At 37.1% G+C, this 17,191-nt stretch overlaps 1 protein-coding gene across 1 annotated transcript in view; it reads left to right on the forward strand.

Annotated features, from left to right (window-relative positions):
- SCML2 (Scm polycomb group protein like 2) overlaps nucleotides 1–17,191 on the forward strand; it is a 114,034-nt gene that overhangs the window by 76,660 nt on the left and 20,183 nt on the right. The window contains exons 8-11 of the mRNA XM_040266546.1: nucleotides 4,359–4,576; nucleotides 6,332–6,458; nucleotides 10,738–10,941; nucleotides 11,870–12,052. Of these exons, the coding sequence (XP_040122480.1) occupies nucleotides 4,359–4,576; nucleotides 6,332–6,458; nucleotides 10,738–10,941; nucleotides 11,870–12,052 (732 nt within the window). The remainder of the gene's footprint in view (nucleotides 1–4,358; nucleotides 4,577–6,331; nucleotides 6,459–10,737; nucleotides 10,942–11,869; nucleotides 12,053–17,191) is intronic.

Raw genomic sequence — 17,191 nt, forward strand, 5'->3', positions numbered from 1 at the left:
ACATGGTTGTAGTGCTATATATATAATTTTAACCTTATGTCTTAAACAGATCTATTTTCCTTTAAAATAGTTTAATACTGAATAGAGTTTTAGCATGGTATTTATATGTTATATGATTGCTCTTTGGAGGAGAGATGAAAATACATGTATAGTGTATATAGTTTAATTTTGCTGTTCAGTGTATTGAATGATTATTCATTCCTCTTTAGTTAAAGTAGTTTAAAAAGTATTTTGTTCTAGGCGCTGGGAATATGGCAGTGAACCAAACTGAATCTTTGCCTTTGAAAAGCTTGCTTTCTAAAATGAAAATTTTTTCATACATGAAATTTTTTATAATATGAACATTTTCTTTGCTCATACATATGTTTATACCATGCATCAAAAAGTTCTTATTATAAAATAGAATATTATATTTTGGGAGACTATTTGAAGCTACAGCTCAAATATTTGTGTCCCATGATTTATTAATATCAAATGTCAACATTTTTTATATCAAATATTGCTTTCATTACATTTGCCATGTTCCACAAAGTAATGTTTTATTTGTTGCTATGTAATACTTTATATAAAATATACTTGTTTTGGAGGTGAAACATTGGCTTGCAGGTTGAAAGGATTTTTCATTTATTTGGTAAATATTTTTTGAGGACCTCCTATACTCCTAGGTTCTGTCTTAAACTAATCTAGTGCAGGAATTTAACCTCAGGTCCAGACCCCAATCGTATTTCCTTTTCTTCATGCCATATATTAAAAGGTAGGGACCAGAACTGTGAAGTTGAAGAGATTCATCAAGAGAATAAGGATTTATTTGGATTTAGTTACTAGGAAGAGATCATTACTGACCTTAAAGTGGTTGGAGGAAGAATAGCTTATTATAGGAGGCTAAGGAAATGCAGAATAATAAGGAAATTTAAATATCAAGAATAAGTGATTCTTCTTTGTATCATGGTAGTGAGTGGAAGGAAAGTTTATGCATGGCCTAGAAAGTACCAGAAACTAGGGAAGGAAACTTCAAAATTAGGGATATATATATATATATATATATATATATAAGGGTTGTAAGAAAGAGCAAGAGTTTGGGGATCAAGTGATTAAATACTGTGAAGAGAGAAGATAATTGAAACTGTAAAATGCCAGAGAAACCAAAGAAGATAGTTATGGACTTAAGTGAAAGGGGATTTGGCTTAGGAGAGTAAAGAGAAAACTTCATTTGATACAAGAGGAAAAGATGAGAATGAATGAAAATAAGAGTATTTTAAGATGGAGAAAGTAAAAGTGGAAGAAAAGCTATGACCAACCTAGACATCACATTAAAAAGCAGAGACATTACTTTGCTGACAAAGGTCCATCTAGTCAAAGATGTGGTTTTTTCAGTAGTCGTGTATGGATGTGAGAGTTGGATCATAAAGAAAGCTGAGCACCGAACAATTGATGCTTTTGAACTGTGGTGTTGGAGAAGACTCTTGAGAGTCCCTTGGACTACAAGGAGATCCAACTGGTCCATCCTAAAGGAAATCAGTCCTGAATATTCATTGAAAGGACTGATGCTGAAGCTGAAACTCCAGTACTTTGGCCCCCTGATGTGAAGAACTGACTCATTTGAAAAGACCCTGATGCTGGGAAAGATTGAAGGTGGGAGGAGAAGAGGACAACAGGGGATGAGATGGTTGGATAGCATCACCGACTTGATGGACATGAGTTTGAGCAAGCTCTGGGAGTTGGTGATGGACAGGGAAGCCTGGTGTGCTGCAGTCCATGGGATCGCAAAGAGTCGGACACAACTGAGTGACTGAACTGAACTGAAGATGAGGAAATGGGATGGTTATGATCACTCCTACAAGATAGCCTTTAATCTTCTCTTAAAGTAGAAGGTAGGGTCATTTGCTGAAAGGAATAAGGTGAGAGGGAGAGAGGAACTTAAAAGGGGGGGAATGTTCTGCCATGGAAACATACTTGGAAATCAATGAGTTCAAGCAGTGACACCTTAGTTGAGATTAGCATAGATGTTACAGTGATCAGGCATATCCTAATGTTCTGTAACAGGAGTTGGCAGACTATAATTTGAGGGCCACATGTAGCCTGTGAGCTGTGAATACTTTTTATATTCATAAAGGATTAAAAAAACTGAAGAGACAAAGAAGATTGTGTGACAGAGACCACATGTGACATTTAAAGCCTAAAATATTTACTGTTTGGTCCCTTGCAGAAAGATTGCTGACCTTCGTTCTATAGCTCAGGACCAGAGAAAACAAATGAGAGTGTGACTCAGAGGTTGGAGCTGACATGTTGGACATGATCAAAGATCAGGGGTGATAACGTAAGGGATACTAGTTATGGGGATTTGGTGGAGATGGACAGTTGGGTGCAGGTTAATAGGGAGTAAAGTAAAGCCAGAAGATAGCTAACAGATTGGATGAAAATGAAGAGGGCTTGTGACTAAGTCTTATAATGAGAATGAAAAGCATGATCAGTTGGTATGAAGCAAAAATGACAGATAAGGAAGCTGGATGTAGACAAGGGGAGCACAGTTGATTATCTTAGAGGTAGAAGAGCTTCACAAATTGTCTAATGATTAGGTCAGGATGATGAAGCATCAGAAGTATGATCAGTTCCTGAAGATGATATCAGGGAGACTGTAAGTAGAGCTAATGTGAATTATGTTGCTAGAATTATTTGAAAAAAGTGGAAATGAGCATGGAGTATAAATTAGATGATGATAAAGAGTTAAAAAGAGGCTGGTGAATTACTATAAATAAGAGGAAGGGAAAAGAGAAGGCGGCAGTTAAGTGGTCCTCCGTTTGCCCTGGCAGCTGAGCTGTTCCACCCTCTTGACTTGGTGCCTAGGTAGATAAAAAGGCTGCAGGGAAGATGTGGTATTCTCCATAGAAGGTCAGTTTACACCTAGTCTTCGAGGATGGGAGAAGCAAAGTGGTAAATTCGTTTCAGATTGTAAAATGTTGTTGTTTGGTTGCTACGTTGTCTTAGACTCTTGTGACTCCATGAACTGTAGCCTGCCAGGCTCCCCTGTCCATGGGATTTCCTAGGCAAAGATACTGGAGTGGGTTGCCATTTCTTCTCTAGGGTATCTTCCTGACTCAGGGATCAAACTCACGTCTCCTGCATCGAATGTGGATTCTTTACCATTGAGCCACCAGGGAAGCCTTAAGTTGTAAAACAAAGCTCTCAAAATAAAATTGCAGTGCTTGATCACTCAGTCTTATTTGACTCTTTGCAACCCATGGACTGTAGCCCATCAGGCTCCTCTGTCCATGGAGATTCTCCAGGCAAAAATACTGGAGTGGGTTGCCATGCCCTCCTCCAGGGGATCTTCCCAACCCAGGGATTGAACCCAGGTTTCCCACATTGCAGGCAGATTCTTTACCATCTGAGTCACCAGGGAAGCCCAAGAACAGTGGAGTGGGTAGCCTATCCCTTCTCCAGGTGATCTTCCTGATCCAGGGATCGAACTGGGGTCTCCTGCATTGCAAGCGGATTCTTTACCAGCTGAGCTACCAGAGACCTAATAAAAGTAGTTGATTTTTTTTCATAGATGTATACAGGGTCAGGGGGCTTCCCTGGTAGCTCAGCTCTTCCTGTAAAGACTTTTTGACATCTATTTACTATGTGAAAGTCATTTTTTTGTACTAATGAAATTAAGGGATTAATACTAAAAATATCTCTTTTTACTTAACTGTGAATATATGTAAGAGTAACCTGGCAAGTAACCTTCATTTGAAATATTAAAGCTGTCTTGATTGGGCTGCAAGTAACAAATTCAAATCATTTGGATATGACGGTCCTTCTGTGACAATGTTAATGTAGAGTCTATATTGTAGCTTATAAAACTTTACTATTAAATATACATACAGGGATATAATGTATTTTAGCCATTAAAAATCAAGTAGGGGGATTCCTTTGACCTTTAGAAGATGAAACAGGAGCCATTGTAGCTGCTTTATGTTTTTCTATATTGATGGGCAGAATTATTCCTATATATGGCATCATTGGATAGTATTTTCTGAAGGAAAAACTTTTATCTGCCAAGGTCTAGAAATATGAGAAACAGACAAAAGGTAAACTGATAGAGTTTTTCAGTGTGCCAGGTAAGTTTGAAGTTACTGGTTCTTATAAGAGCATCTTTATTTTTTCTAGAGAATCAGACTATTTCCTGATAATCTAAAATCTTAATTATCTGTAACTTGATTTTAAATGGTACCTTTATTTCAGGTGGTTTTCAGTGAGTAACCTTTGGAATATTTTTAAAGATTGAGTTAAATGTCTTTTAAATCAAGAAGAAAATACTTTAATTATGTCATTTACTTTAATCATATTTTTGTGCTGTGTGTTTTTTCTCTCAGTTCTTGTTACAAAGAATACCACAAAAACACAGCCGCCTCCTTCCAAGGCAGCTCAGCGCTCAATGCAGTCTCCACAGAACAGTGCTATAATATTACCAACACATCCGATTAAGAAATCAGGTCAGCCTAAACCACCTGGATATCCTTCAGTCCCCAAGAAGGGAAGTTCTGTTAAGAATACCACAACAAAGAAAAAAGGCCCACACTCAGGAAGAAAGGTTAGTTGTATCTCCTACTAATTTCTATTATGGGTCTCTGTAGTGCCTTATTATTAAACATACAGTTTAGGATTTACTAAGAGTGTTATATGGGCTTCCCAGATGGCTCAGTGGTAAAGAATCCACCTGCCAATAAAGGAGACGTGGATTTGATCCCTGGGTTGGGAAGGTCCCCTTGATAAGGAAATGACAACCCACTCAAGTATTTTTGCTTGGGAAATCCCATGGTCAGATGAGCCTGGTGGGCTCGAAAGATTTGGACACAACTTAGCGACTGAACAACAACAAGGGTATTATGACACCCTTGAGGAATGTACCAAGAGTGTATAAGGCTTTTTACAAGGGGCGGGGGGGAGAGAAAGGGATTGGGATTTGGGGACTAGCAGATGTAAACTGTTATATATAGGATCCAAATACATCTTGTCTGTAAGAAATGTACTCTTAAGTATAAAGGTGTAGAATCTTGGATAAACTTAAGACTGAATAGTGTTTGACCTCTTCAAAGCCACACTGAAAATATTGCATGGGTGTATTTATCTTTGGGAAAGTTTATTTAAAACTCAGTATACTTTAAAAGGGCTTCCCTGGTGGCTCAGCAGTGAAGAATTCGCCTGCCAGTGCAGGAGATGCAGGTTCAATCCCTCAGTTTAGAAGACCCTTGGAGAAGATCCTGGGAGAAGGCAAGTATTCTTGCCTGGGAATTCCCATAGATGAGGAACCTGGCAGGCTACAGTCCATGGGGTCGAAAAAGAGTCAGACACAACTTGGTGACTAAACAACAACACTTTAAAAATAACATAATTTACTGCTATACTGTGAACCCAGATAACAGTCACTAATTTAAACAAAGAAAAAATCCAACAGCACTGAGTGTTCTGCCTTTTCTCCTTTGTCCCTGCCTTTTAAATATCTCTATTATTACCTTTCTAGGCCCAAGGTCCTCTTTTCTGATACTGGAGAGTCTTGTTTGAAGTTAGCTCCTAGTAAACGTCAAGAGCTGATATAATATAAACCGCTAGTGATTTTTAACAATACCCAGAAGACATTTGTTCTTACATACAGTGGGCATAATTCTGTATGGACTTTAGCAAGCCGCTTTTAATTTTGTCAAAATTATCATGTGTAATATGGAGAAATGCAGGCTAGATATAGTAAAAACCCAGATGTGTGACTGCTTTCTGAAGACAAACTGTCCTCTGCCTTGTTGAGGTTCCCCAACCTCATTTGATGAATTACTGGATTAGATTTCCAGAGTGTATAAAACTTAAATGCTTGGATGCTCAGTTGTGTCTTAACTCTTTGAGACCCTATGAACTGTAGCCCACCAGGCTCCTCTGTCCATGGCATTCTCCAGGCAAGAATACTGGAGTGGGTTGTCATTTCCTCCTCCAGGAGATCTTCCCAACCCAGGAACCCTGCATCGCTTGCATTAGCAGGCAGATTCTTTACCACTGAGCCACCTGGGAAGCTAAAAAACAAAAAAGCAACAAACCAACCACAAGTTTTACATAATAATTATTTTGACTAAGGTATGACTAGGTGGAGCAAGGATAGCATCGGGAATCCTAGTCTCTTGGTCTCTTCCTCTCCTACTTGACTAGCTTATGGTCTTCTCTTAGCACAGTTTGAAAAGTACTACAATTTGTAACAGAGAAATTTCCATCCCAAAGGACTTCTGACCACTGATCATTTGTGGACCAGTGATGCCAATGATTTTCTGACCTCCTTATCTAGGAATTTTTTCTTTTTTAACAGGAAAAATGTATTCCTGTCATTTGCTCCACATCTTCAACTTCTCTAAATGCACTGGCCAGAGAACGTGGTAACATTTCATATGATAAGGATGCTGTCCCTGGGTCATCTAAAATAGTGATGTCTACAGGTAAATTAGTATTTTTAAGAGTATAAAATTAGTACTTGTGTTGTATTATATTCAGTGTCTTTGAAATCCTGAAAATAAGAGGGAGAAAAGATGATAATAAACATTTCTTTGAGAATTTTTCATATTAAAATATTTTGAAATTCTAGTTGTTTATTTTGATGTTAAGGAAAAACAGTCTGTTTAAATACACGAGTCACTTGAAAATTCAGCATCCTTAAGATATTTTATCCCTCTTGGTAAAATTTATAACATTTGCGTTATTGTCAAATCTATTCTTGTTTTCCCATTATCTCATTTCACAATTTGTCTTTTTGTCTTGTATATATTTTTAAAGCTACCTCAAACCTTTTTTAAATGCCTTTTAAAATTTTCACAGATCCTTGCCTGTCAAGGGACATGATGACTTTAAATTGCTGTTTGCTGTGTAAAGAGTGTGAAATGACAGGCACCCAAACTAATTAATCCCTTTGACTTGTCATCTTCTGCAGATTTCCTTATTCCTTTCCTGTTTTTTTATATCAAGTTTTATTGCTTCCTCTCCTAGATTCTTAATTATCTTTCTCTTACATTCTTCTCTTCCCTGGACTTTTTCCCCTCAATTTTTCTTTTCTTACTAAAAAGAAATTATAGTTTAATTTCATGAAATAGGTATCACTTTAAAAATAATTATTGTTACGTTTCCCATTTTGTCACTTTATTATTTCTGATTTTTAGTCCATTAGCTGGTGAGACTGACTAAATGAGTATAAACATTGAAATCCTTGTTTAGCTCATTTGTGCTCAGTAGAACTTTGTCAAGGCCATCAGTACCTCAGATTGTTTTTAGTAGGTGATGTTTCTATGCCAGGGTTGATCCTTCTCTGGCTGTTGCCAGAAAGTTGAGAATTATCATATATTTCAACATGATGAAAGTGAGATTAATGGGTTTTTATTGTACTAAATACAGACTTTGTATAGATGAAAATTTTGCAATAAAGCAGTGGAGAAAAATAACATGCCTTTTGATTTAGGGGGACAATATATTTTCTTTTTGGTAATAATCATATACATTGTATGTTGATTAGAATTTGATTCTCAGTGAAGAAAAATTAAGGAAACTTGACTGTGATTATAGGGTATTTACTTCTAAATTCTAAATGCTTTTATTATACTAAGGAAAGCATTTATTCTTAAAATTTTCTTTTGTGAACCTCAGCATGTATAGAAAGAACATTTTTATTTTCTTAAAATTAATGAAAAAATTTCTCCAGGTCATTAGAACTTACTGTGACACATATCTTTTTTTTTAATTATTATTTTTTATTAAAAAAATTTTTTTTTATATTTTACTTTACAATACTGTATTGGTTTTGCCATACATTGACATGAATCAGCCACGGGTGTACATGAGTTCCCAATCCTTAACCCCCCTCCCACCTCCCACCCCATATCATCTCTCTGGATCCTCCCCGTGTACCTGCCCCAAGCATCCTGTATCCTGTATGGAACATAGACTGGCGATTCATTTCTTACATGATAGTATACATGTTTCAATGCCATTCTCCCAAATCATCCCACCCTCTCCCTCTCCCACAGAGTCCAAAAGTACATTCTAAACATCTGTGTCTCTTTTGCTGTCTCACATACAGGGTTATCATTACTATCTTTCTAAATTCCATATATATGTGTTAGTATACTGTATCGGTGTTTTTCTTTCTGGCTTACTTCACTCTGTATAATCAGCTCCAGTTTCATCCATCTCATTAGAACTGATTCAAATGTATTCTTTTTAATGGCTGAGTACTACTCCATTGTGTATATGTACCACAGCTTTCTTATCCATTCATCTGCTGATGGAAATCTAGGTTGTTTCCATGTCCTGGCTATTATAAACAGTGCTGCGATGAACACTGGGGTACATGTGTCTCTTTCAGTTCTGGTTTCCTTGGTGTGTATGCCCAGCAGTGGGATTGCTCTGTCATAAGGCAGTTCTATTTGCAATTTTTAAAAGAATCTGCACACTGTTCTCCATAGTGGCTGTACTAGTTTGCATTCCCACCAACAGTGTAAGAGGGTTCCCTTTTCTCCACACCCTCTCCAGCATTTATTGCTTTCAGACTTTTGGATCGCTGCCATTCTGACTGGTGTGAAATGGTACCTCATTGTGGTTTTGATTTGCATTTCTCTGATAATGAGTGATGTTGAGCATCTTTTCATGTGTTTGTTAGCCATCTGTATGTCTTCTTTGGAGAAATGTCTATTTAGTTCTTTGGCCCATTTTTCGATTGGGTCGTTTATTTTTCTGGAATTGAGCTGCAAGAGTTGCTTATATATTTTTGAGATTAGTTGTTTGTCAGTTGCTTCATTTGCTATTATTTTCTCCCATTCTGAAGGCTGTCTTTTCAGCTTGCTTATAGTTTCCTTTGTTGTGCAGAAGCTTTTAATTTTAATTAGATCCCATTTGTTTATTTTTGCTTTTATTTCCAGTATTCTGGGAGGTGGATCATAGAGGATCCTGCTATGATTTATGTCAGAGAGTGTTTTTCCTATGTTCTCTTCTAGGATTTTTATAGTTTTTTGTCTTACATTTAGATCTTTAATCCATTTTGAGTTTATTTTTGTGCGTGGTGTTAGAAAGTGATCTAGTTTCATTCTTTTACAAGTGGTTGACCAGTTTTCCCAGCACCACTTGTTAAAGAGATTGTCTTTAATCCATTGTATATTCTTGCCTCCTTTGTCGAAGATAAGATGTCCATAGGTGTGTGGATTTATTTCTGGGCTTTCTATTTTGTTCCATTGATCTATATTTCTGTCTTTGTGCCAGTACCATACTCTCTTGATAACTGTGGCTTTGTAGTAGAGCCTGAAGTCAGGCAGGTTGATTCCTCCAGTTCCATTCTTTCTCAAGATTGCTTTGGCTATTCAAGGTTTTTTGTATTTCCATACAAATTGTGAAATTATTTGTTCTAGCTCTGTGAAAAATACCGCTTGTAGCTTGATAGGGATTGCATTGAATCTGTAGATTGCTTTGGGTAGTATACTCATTTTCGCTATATTGAGTCTTCTGATCCATGAACATGGTATATTTCTCCATCTATTAGTGTCCTCTTTGATTTCTTTCACCAGTGTTTTATAATTTTCTATATATAGGTCTTTAGTTTCTTTAGGTAGATTTATTCGTAAGTATTTTATTCTTTTTGTTGTAATGGTAAATGGAATTGTTTCCTTAATTTCTTTTTCTGCTTTCTCATTATTAGTGTATAGGAATGCAAGGGATTTCTGTGTGTTGATTTTATATCCTGCAACTTTACTATATTCATTGATTAGCTCTAGTAATTTTCTGGTGGAGTCTTTAGGGTTTTCTATGTAGAGGATCGTGTCATCTGCAAACAGTGAGAGTTTTACTTCTTCTTTTCCAATTTGGATTCCTTTTCTTTCTTTTTCTGCTCTGATTGCTGTGGCCAGAACTTCCAGAACTATGTTGAATAGTAGCAGTGAAAGTGGGCACCCTTGTCTTGTTCCTGACTTCAGGGGAAATGCTTTCAATTTTTCACCATTGAGGATAATGTTTGCTGTGGGTTTGTCATATATAGCTTTTATTATGTTGAGGTATGTTCCTTCTATTCCTGCTTTCTGGAGAGTTTTTATCATAAATGGATGTTGAATTTTGTCAAAGGCCTTCTCTGCATCTATTGAGATAATCATATGGCTTTTATTTTTCAATTTGTTAATGTGGTGAATTACGTTGATTGATTTGCAGGTATTGAAGAATCCTTGCATCCCTGAGATAAAGCCCACTTGGTGTGACACATATCTTAAGTTATGTAGTTACTTTAGAAAATACTACATAATGAATAAATGTAGTATTGTTGATTTAAAATAAATTCAGTCCAAAAGGAATGTGCTAAGAAGACCAGTTTTGAAAGAAAATTCTTGCACTGTGACTGCAGTAAAAAAGTGAAAATATTCTTGTCTCTAAGCCATTTTTATCTAATATGGGAATGTGCAAAGAATTGTTTTGTGGTGCTACTAAAACTTGTATTGTTTCTATAATTAGTTTGGACAGAAATCTAGAAAATTGAAGAAGATTTTGGATTATTTCTTTCTAGGTTTAATATATTTACACAATGTGAAACTATGTTTACATATTTTTAGGTAACAGAAATGATCATTGATATTAACTATGTTTAGGTTCTCTTTGAGTGAAGGTTGGCTGATGGGATATATAGTGATTATGTAGTGTTTATGTTCCTTCTAACCAATCTCATTGTTATATCTTATATACACATTTTTCATCAAGTCTGTGTCTATATAAACAAACATGGAAACTGTGGCCCTCACCTGGATCAGAAGAAAATCCAGCAGCTGCCAGACCACTTTGGCCCAGGCCCTGTCAATGTGGTGCTCCGGCAGACGGTGCAGGCCTGTGTGGATTGTGCCATTCAAAGTAAGACTGTTTTTGAATTCCTTAAGCCAGATGATCGTGGAGGAGAAGTGATAACCGGTATGCACATCTAATCCTTTATCAGCTTTTATTCTCTAATTGGATTTTAGGTTTCAAGAAGGCAAAGATTTTATAAAATACATAGATTATTTTCTAAATTTTTATTCTATTAATGATAATATTTGAATATTTATTTTGTTAATATATAGCATATTTATAATAATTATATGTTTATACACTTTTAACCCTGTTTTAAAAAATTTAACTTTCAAAATAAACTAATAATGTCAGAGTAATACTGTAAATTGAGGTAAGAGGTACAGATTTTTCCTTTTACCTTCTTTATTAAGCTCACTATAGATAAAGTGAGCTTTATATTAATAAATTTTAATTTTTTTTTAGAAAACAGACTATAAGAATCTCTAAATAAAAATGTGATTCAAGAAGTGATTAAGGGATAAAATACATATGGCTTTCATGATTGTGTGATCAGATACTGCATTTGTACCCATGGCTTCCCTGGTGGCTCAGAGGTTAAACTGTCTGCCTGCAATGTGGGAGACCTGGGTTCAATCCCTGGGTTGGGAAGATCCCCTGGAGAAGAAAATGGCAACCCACTCCAGTATTCTTGCCTGGAGAATCCCATGGATGGAGGAGCCTGGTGGGCTACAGTCCACAGGGTCGCAAAGAGTTGGACACAACTGAGTGGCTTCACTTACTTCACTCAATGTTTGGAAGAGTAGAAAGTAGTGTAGATCAGTGGGTTTCTATTGTTGTTGTTTACTTTATGAATATTTTTAAATGAGAATGCTTTTCTTAGTTCAGACTATTGTGTTTGAATGAGAGGAACTTATATAATTTAAGATTATTCCTTTATAAATTACAAAAATCACACATTAGATTTATATTTCCTATATTGATGGCTTTTGTTGTTGTTGATGTTATGGTTCTCATCTTTCTATGATGTGACTCTGACATCTTTTTATAGCTGCTTTTGATGGGGAAATTCATTCCATCCAGCTGCCTCCAGTGAACAGTGCATCATTTGTTCTTCGCTTTCTTGAGAACTTGTGCCACAGCCTGCAGTGTGATAACCTTTTGAGTAGCCAGCCTTTTAGCTCTTATAGAGTTAATACTCATAGTCCTGAAGAGACTGATCAAAATAAACCAGGTAAGAGAAAATGTAAAATTTTATACTAATCTTACATTAGATCCGTCACTAACTTGAAAGTCTTGTATAATTCAATTTTTCCTTGTGTCCTCCTTAAGGTAAACCTTTTAGCCACAGTGAACTAACTAGGCATGTATAAAGTGAAAGTGAAAGTGAAGTCGCTCAGTCGTCTCCAACTCTTTGCGACCCCATGGACTGTAGCCTATCAGGCTCTTCCATCCATGGGATTTTCCAGGCAAGAGTGCTGGAGTGGATTGCCATTTCCTTCTCCAGGGGACCTTCCCGACCCAGGAATCTAACCCGGGTCTCCCGCATTGCAGGCAGACACTTAACGGTCTGAGCCACCAGGGAAGCCAGGCCTGTATAATACATAGTTTTTTGTTCATTCAAAATGGAAAAGTAATTTCTTATTGTATTCATAATGAACTTGAGAATCAAAACCTCAAAGCTATTGGGTTGGCGAAAAATTTTGAGTTTTTCTGTAACATCTTATGGAAAAATTGGAACAAACTTTTTGGCCAGCCCAATATCTTTGTGGTTTGATTTGCATTTCCCTAGTGGCTAATGTTGAACATCTTTATGCTTATTGGCTATTTGTACATCATCTTTGGAGAAATGTGTATTCAAATACTTTGCCCATTTTAATTAGATTATTTGTCTTTTCATTATACAGACATATTTTTATATTTATTATACATGTATATGCTAAGTCTCTTCAGTCGTGTCCAACTCTGTGAGACCCCATAGACGGCAGCCCACCAGGCTCCCCCGTCCCTGGGATTCTCCAGGCAAGAACACTGGAGTGGGGTGCCATTGCCTTCTCCAGTATACATGTATATATTATATATTTATTATATATAAATATATAAGGAATTCTTTATATTCTGATTAAAAGTTCCATTCAGATATGTGCTTTGCTTATATTTTCTCCCATTCTGTGCATTGTCTTTTCACTTTCTTAATGGTATCCTTTGAAGTAAAAAAGTTTTAATTGTGATGAAGTCCAATTTATCTATTTTTTCTTTAGTTTCTTGTACTTCTGTTGTCATATCTAAGAAAACATTGCTTGATACAAGTTCATAAAGGTTTACTCCATGTTTTACCCTATGTTGTGAGATGTAGGGGCCCAATTTCATTCCTTAACATGTGAAATCTAGTTGTTTATGACTGTTTGTAAAAGACCACTTTTTCCCTCTTGTCTTGACACCCTACTCAAAAATGAGTTTGCTATAAATAAAGGGTTTATTTCTGGATTTTCTATTTCATTGATCTCTAGGTCTATCATCATGGAAGTACTATATATTATGTTGATTACTGTAGCTTCTTGTAGTGAGTTTTGAAATTGGGAAGGATGAGTTTTCCAACTTTGTTCTCCTTTTTAAAGATTGTTTTGGCTGTTCTGAGTCCCTTGCATTTCTATATGAATTTTAGAATAAGCTTGACAGTTTCTGCAAAGAAGCCAGCTGGGATTGTAACAGGGACTGGGTTGTATCTATTGGTTCAGTTTAGGGATAATTGCCATATTAATATTGAGTCTTCCAGTTCATGAACATAGAGTGTCTTTTCATTTATTTAGGTCTTTTAAAATTTATTTCAACAGTCTGATATAGTTTTCAGAGAGTACATCTGGCAGTTCCTTTGATAAATTCATCCCTAAATATTTCATTCTTTTTTATGCCATCGTAAATAGAATTACTTTCTTAACTTAATTTTTGGCTTTTTTATTGCAAGTGTATAGAAATACAATGGATTTTTGTATATTAATCTTATAATCTCTAACCTTGAATTTGTTTATTAGTTCTCATTAGGGTTTCTGTATGTGTATGAATTCCTTAGGATTTTCTTAAAGTCTATTTTGTCTGATATTAATATAGACATTTCAGTACTGTTTGTGTGGTATATTTTTTTCCATCCTTGTATTTTCAGCCTTTTTGTTTGTCTCTTGTAGTAAGTTTGTAACTGGAACTTAAAAAATCCATTATGCCAATCTAATGTCTACTGGAGTGTTTATTTCATGTGCATTTAATATACTTACTGATAAGATAGGATTTGCATCTACCATTTGATATTTGTTTTCTTTATGTGTCTTTTTTGAGGGGGGAGTTCTTTTCCTCCATTATTTCCTTCTTTTGTTTTAAATAGATGTTTTCTTGTGTGCCATTTTAATTTCTTTGTTCTATTTACTATTTTTAATTAATTTATTTATTTTAATTGGAGGCTAATTACCTTACAACTCTGCAGTGATTTTTGCCATACATTGACAAAGAAAGGCAATGCCAAAGAATGCTCAAACTACTGCACAATTGCACTCAGCTCACATGCTAGTAAAGTAATGCTCAAAATTCTCCAAGCCAGGCTTCAGCAATACATGAACCATGAACTTCTAGATGTTCAAGCTGGTTTTAGAAAAGGCAGAGGAACCAGAGATCAAATTGCCAACATCTGCTAAATCATGGAAAAAGCAAGAGAGTTCCAGAAAAACATCTATTTCTGCTTTCTTGACTATGCCAAAGCCTTTGACTGTGAATCACAATAAACTGTGGAAAATTCTGAAAGAGATGGGAATCCCAGACCACCTGACCTGCCTCTTGAGAAACCTATATGCAGGTCAGGAAGCAACAGTTAGAACTGGACATGGAACAACAGACTGGTTCCAGATAGGAAAAGGAGTACGTCAAGGCTGTATATTGTCACCCTGCTTATTTAACTTCTGTGCAGACTACATCATGAGAAACGCTGGGCTGGAAGAAGCACAAGCTGGAATCAAGATTGCCGGGAGAAATATCAATAACCTCAGATATGCAGATGACACCACCCTTATGGCAGCAAGTGAAGAGGAACTAAAAAGTCTCTTGATGAGATTGAAAGGGGAGAGTGAAAAAGTTGGCTTAAAGCTCAACATTCAGAAAACGAAGATCATGGATCTGGTCCCATCACTTCATGGCAAATAGATGGAGAAACAGTGGAAACAGTGTCAGACTTTATTTTGGGGGGCTCCAAAATCCCTGCAGATGCTGACTGCAGCCATGAAATTAAAAGACGCTTACTCCTTGGAAGAAAAGTTATGACCAACCGAGATAGCGTATTGAAAAGCAGAGACATTACTTTGCCAACAAAGGTCCGTCTAGGCAAGGCTATGGTTTTTCCAGTAGTCATGTATGGATGTGAGAGTTGGACTGTGAAGAAAGCTGAGCACCGAAGAATTGATGCTTTTGAACTGTGGTGTTGGAGAAGACTCTTGAGAGTCCCTTGGACTGGAAGGAGATCCAATCAGTCCATTCTGAAGATCAGCCCTGGGATTTGTTTGGAGGGAATGATGCTGAAGCTGAAACTCCAGTACTTTGGCTACCTCCTGTGAAGAGTTGACTCATTGGAAAAGACTCTGATACTGGGAGGGATTGGGAGCAGGAGAAGGGGACGACCAAGGATGAGATGGCTGGATGGCATCACTGACTCGATGGACGTGAGTCTGAGTGAAGTCCGGGAGTTGGTGATGGACAGGGAGGCCTGGCGTGCTGTGATTCATGGGGTCGCAAAGAGTCGGACACGACTGAGCAACTGAACTGAACTGACATGAATCAGCCATGAGTGTACATGTGTCCAACATACTGAACCTCTTCCCACCTCCCTCCCTATCCCATCCCTCAGAGTTGTCCCAGTTCATCACCTTTGAGTGCCCTGTTTCAGGCGTCGAACCTGGACTGGTGATCTATTTCACATATGGTAATACGCATGTTTTAATTTTATTCTCTCAAATCATCCCACCCTCGCCTTCTCCCACAGAGTCCAAAAGTCTGTTCTTTATATCTGTGTTTCCTTTGCTGTCTCAGATATAGAGTCATCGTTACCATCTTTCTAAATTCCACATATATGCATTAATACATGGTATTGCTGTTTGTCTTTCTGAGTTACTTCATTCTGTATAATAGGCTCCAGTTTCTTCCACCTCATTAGAACTGATTCAAATGTGTTCCCTTTTTAATAGCTGAGTAATATTCCATTGTGTATATGTCCCACAGCTTTCTTATCCATTCATCTGCTGATGGACATCTAGGTTGCTTCCATGTCCTGACTGTTGTAAACAGTGCTGCGATGAACATTGGGGTACACATGTCTTTTTCATTTCTGGTTTCCTTGGTGTGTATGGCCAGCAGTGGGATTGCTGGGTCATTTGGCAGTTCCTCTTCCAGTTTTTTAAGGAATGTCCACACTGTTCTCCATAGTGGCTGTACTAGTTTGCATTCCCACCAACAGTGGAAGAAGGTTCCTTTTTCTCCACACCCTCTCCAGCATTTATTGTTTGTAGACTTTTTGATTGCAGCCATTCTGACTGGCATGAGATGGTACCTCTTGTGTTTTTTTTTAATTTTTAAAAAATTTATTTGTTTTAATCGGAGGCTAATTACTTTACAGTACTGTATTGGTTTCGCATACATCAACATGAATCTGCCATGGGTGTACACATGTTCCCCATCCTGAACCCCCCTCCCACCTTCCTCCCTGTACCAACCTTCTGGTTCATCCCAGTGCACCAGCCCCAAGCATCCTGTGTCCTGTATCGAACCTGGACTGGAGATTTGTTTCTGATATGATATTATACATGTTTCAATGCCATTCTCCCAAATCATCCCACCCTCTCCCTCTCCCACAGAGTCCAAAAGACTGTTCTATACATCTGTGTCTCTTTTGCTGTCTTGCATACAGGGTTATCGTTACCGTCTTTCTAAATTCCATATATATGCATTAGTATACTGTATTGCTGTTTTTCTTTCTGGCTTACTTCACTCTGTATAATTGGCTCCAGTTTCATCCATCTCATTAGAACTGATTCAAATGTATTCTTTTTAATGGCTGAGTAATACTCCATTGTGTATATGTACCACAGCTTTCTTATCCATTCATCTGCTGATGGACATCTAGGTTGCTTCCATGTCCTGGCCATTATAAACAGTGTTGTGATGAACATTGGGGTACACGTGTCTCTTTCAGTTCTGGTTTCCTTGGTGTGTATGCCCAGCAGTGGGATTGCTCTGTCATAAGGCAGTTCTATTTCCAGTTTTTTAAGGAATCTCCACACTGTTCTCCATAGTGGCTGTACTAGTTTGCATTCCCACCAACAGTGTAAGAGGGAGAGGGTTC

Source organism: Oryx dammah, unplaced genomic scaffold (assembly GCF_014754425.2).
Source record: "Oryx dammah isolate SB20612 unplaced genomic scaffold, SCBI_Odam_1.1 HiC_scaffold_23, whole genome shotgun sequence".
In the NCBI taxonomy this organism is placed as follows: Eukaryota; Metazoa; Chordata; class Mammalia; order Artiodactyla; family Bovidae; genus Oryx; species Oryx dammah.